General features: G+C 40.0%; 1 protein-coding gene across 1 annotated transcript; it reads left to right on the top strand.

Annotated features, from left to right (window-relative positions):
* Positions 1-1,502: 1,502 nt before the first annotated feature.
* Positions 1,503-2,245, top strand: LOC308496460 (small ribosomal subunit protein eS4-like; the record flags this gene model as incomplete). The annotated part of the gene is made up of 1 exon (XM_081045846.1): positions 1,503-2,245. The coding sequence occupies exon 1, from the start codon at positions 1,508-1,510 to the stop codon at positions 2,243-2,245; it is 738 nt and encodes a 245-aa protein (XP_080901972.1). The 5' UTR covers positions 1,503-1,507.
* Positions 2,246-3,042: the final 797 nt, after the last annotated feature.

Genomic DNA, 3,042 nt, shown 5'->3' with positions numbered 1-3,042 from the left:
CTAAGATTAAATCATTGTGTTTTTTATTATTTTTTTTTAGAACAATGTTGTTTCTGAATCTCATTTCCATCTTTTTTTTCAAGATTTTATTGGAGAAGGGTAACAGGACTTTATTGGGGAACAGTGTGTACTTCCAGGACTTTTTTCCAAGTCAAGTTGTTGTCCTTTCAGGCTTAGTTGTGGAGGGTGCATCTCATCTCCAGGTCCAGTTGCCCTTGCCAGTTGCAGGGGGCGCAGCCCACCATCCCTTGTGAGAGCCGAACCGGGCAACCTTGTAGTTGAGAGGATGCGCTCCAACCTACTGAGCCATCCAGGAGGCAGCTCAGCACAAGGTGCTGTGTTCAACCTTAGTTGCAGGGGGCGGAGCCCACTATCCCTTGCGGGACTGGAGGAATTGAACCAGCAACCTTGTGGTTGAGAGCCCACTGGCCCATGTGGGAATTGAAGTTAGGAGTTAGGAGCGTGGAGCTCCAACTGCCTGAGCCACCGGGCTGGCCCCATGTTTTTGTTTTTTGATTTTTTTTTAAATATTTTTTTTTTGCAACAAATGAGCATTCTCTCGCTGCTCTCCATTTTCTTGTAAGTAAACAGTAGGGAAGAAGGAAATAATTTAGTTAGACATAATGCAAATTGTTTGTTACTTTGGTTTTTGCATTATAAAAATGTTATATTTGGGTAAGCTTTAATTATCTGTGTCTGGTAATTTTCAAGAATAAAAGAGACATTTCTTTTGGATGATCTTTATTTTTGCCTGTTATAAAAAGCCTTTTAGTTTGCTTCATTAAAAAAATACTAATTGATATTCAGTTGTGTATTGACAATTCTTGTAGGCTATAGAATTAAAAAGACATGGCTTCTGAAACTAAGGTTCTTAAAATTTGTTGAGATATTACAATACAGGATGATAATTGGTTTACTGATACTGTGTCTCAAAGTTTCATGAGAGAATAGAAGACTAAATCTCCAGAAAAAAGCCTTGCATATGAGCTGAAACTAAAGCCAACTTTAAAAGAATCACAGGAATTTTCCATGAGAGAGGAAATCATTGTAGGAAAAGACATTAGTCCATGCAAAAGTAGCAGAAAAGTTTGGCATGTTTAGAGATTGCTTGTAACATTTTATTAGTAGTAGTACTTAGAATGCAGTGTCAGGTAATAATGTAGAGGAGGCAGGAAAGCTTGAGTTTGACCACATCTGGAATAAGCAACAATTCAATCGAAAGAGTTTGGAGTTTTTCCAATTGTTAGGTTGTTTTAGACAATTGGATCCCATGGGAGCTTTTGCATTTCAGAATCATAGGTTTGACCTTAGGATACATGGCTTGAAAAGGGGCAGGGGAATAGTGAAGAAGCCATGGCAGAAGACAATGAGAGAGTAGCCAAATGTAAGACACAGCAGTGAGAGACACAGAGAAAGAGGGCACTACGGAAAGTTAAGAAGTGGATTTTACCATTTACTAGGGCTCTTAAAAATTGCATACATAGCTCTTTCTGTGCCCAGCGCAGCCATGGCTTGTGGTCCCAAGAAGCATCTGAAGCGGGTAGCGGCTCCAAAGCATTGGATGCTGGATAAACTGACTGATGTGTTTGCTCCTCGTCCATCCACTGGTCCCCACAAGCTGAGGGAATGTCTCCCTCTCATCATCTTCCTAAGGAACAGACTGAAGTATGCCCTAACAGGAGATGAAGTCAAGAAGATTTGCATGCAGCGGTTCATTAAGATCGATGGCAAGGTCCGAACTGATGTCACCTACCCGGCTGGTTTTATGGATGTCATCAGCATCGACAAGACAGGAGAGAACTTCCGACTGATCTATGACACCAAGGGTCGCTTTGCTGTTCATCGCATTACACCTGAGGAGGCCAAGTACAAGTTGTGCAAAGTGAGAAAGATCTTTGTGGGCACAAAAGGAATCCCTCACCTGGTGACCCACGATGCTCGCACCATCTGCTACCCTGACCCCCTCATCAAGGTGAACGACACCATTCAGATTGATTTGGAGACTGGCAAAATTACTGATTTCATCAAGTTTGACACTGGTAACCTGTGCATGGTGACTGGAGGTGCCAACCTGGGAAGAATTGGCGTGATCACCAACAGAGAGAGACACCCTGGTTCTTTTGATGTGGTTCATGTGAAAGATGCCAATGGCAACAGCTTTGCCACCCGGCTCTCAAACATTTTTGTTATTGGCAAAGGCAACAAACCATGGATTTCTCTTCCCCGTGGAACAAACCATTGCTGAAGAGAGAGACAAGAGGCTGGCAGCCAAACAGAGCAGTGGGTGAAATGATCTCTAGGTGACACGATTGGAAGAGCCTTCGACCCCAATTAAAGATGCTATAACATAAAAAAAAAAAAAAAAAAATTGCATACATAGATTACATATTAAAATGGGAGTGGAAGATGAGGGTAAGGGGGATCAAATATATGATGATGGAAGGAGAACTGATTCTCGGTGGTGAACACACAATGGGATTTATAGATGATGTAATACAGAATTGTACACCAGAAATCTATGTACTTTCACTAACAAATGTCACCCCAATAAATTAAAATAAATAAATAAATAAATGGGAGAAACAACTATGATTGGACTAGAGCAGTCATAATGTCAAACTTTATGCAAAACCTGAGCTCTTAGAATATAGCAACTGTTAAATTCCTCCATCCTTCTGTAAAATGGATTACTGCAAAGCACCATCGATTTCCATGGGGTTTAGATAAGATTAATGAATGCCCACCCCCTTGTTTATTTATGAAAAGGCCAAACACAGGCCCTCCAAATATCTTTATTTATTTATTTATTTATTTATTTATTTATTTATTTATTTTTTGCTTTATAAATTACTTACTCTTTGTCTTTTCTGACCCACCAGGAAAAAGAAAATGTCCACTAACATGACCTGATCAAACTTTAGTCAGAGTTTTCTTAAATTTGAGTCATACTCTGTCTAAACAAAAATGGTTTGTGGATCAATCTTTCTTTCATGTCCCCTTCCTAGAATAGGCAGATACAAAGAAAAACATCTCATGATCAAT

This window comes from Rhinolophus hipposideros, assembly GCF_964194185.1.
Source record: "Rhinolophus hipposideros genome assembly, chromosome: 4".
Classification (NCBI taxonomy): domain Eukaryota; kingdom Metazoa; phylum Chordata; class Mammalia; order Chiroptera; family Rhinolophidae; genus Rhinolophus; species Rhinolophus hipposideros.
The sequence above is the reverse complement of the archived record's forward strand: the minus strand, read 5'-3'. Positions and strand labels throughout refer to the sequence as shown.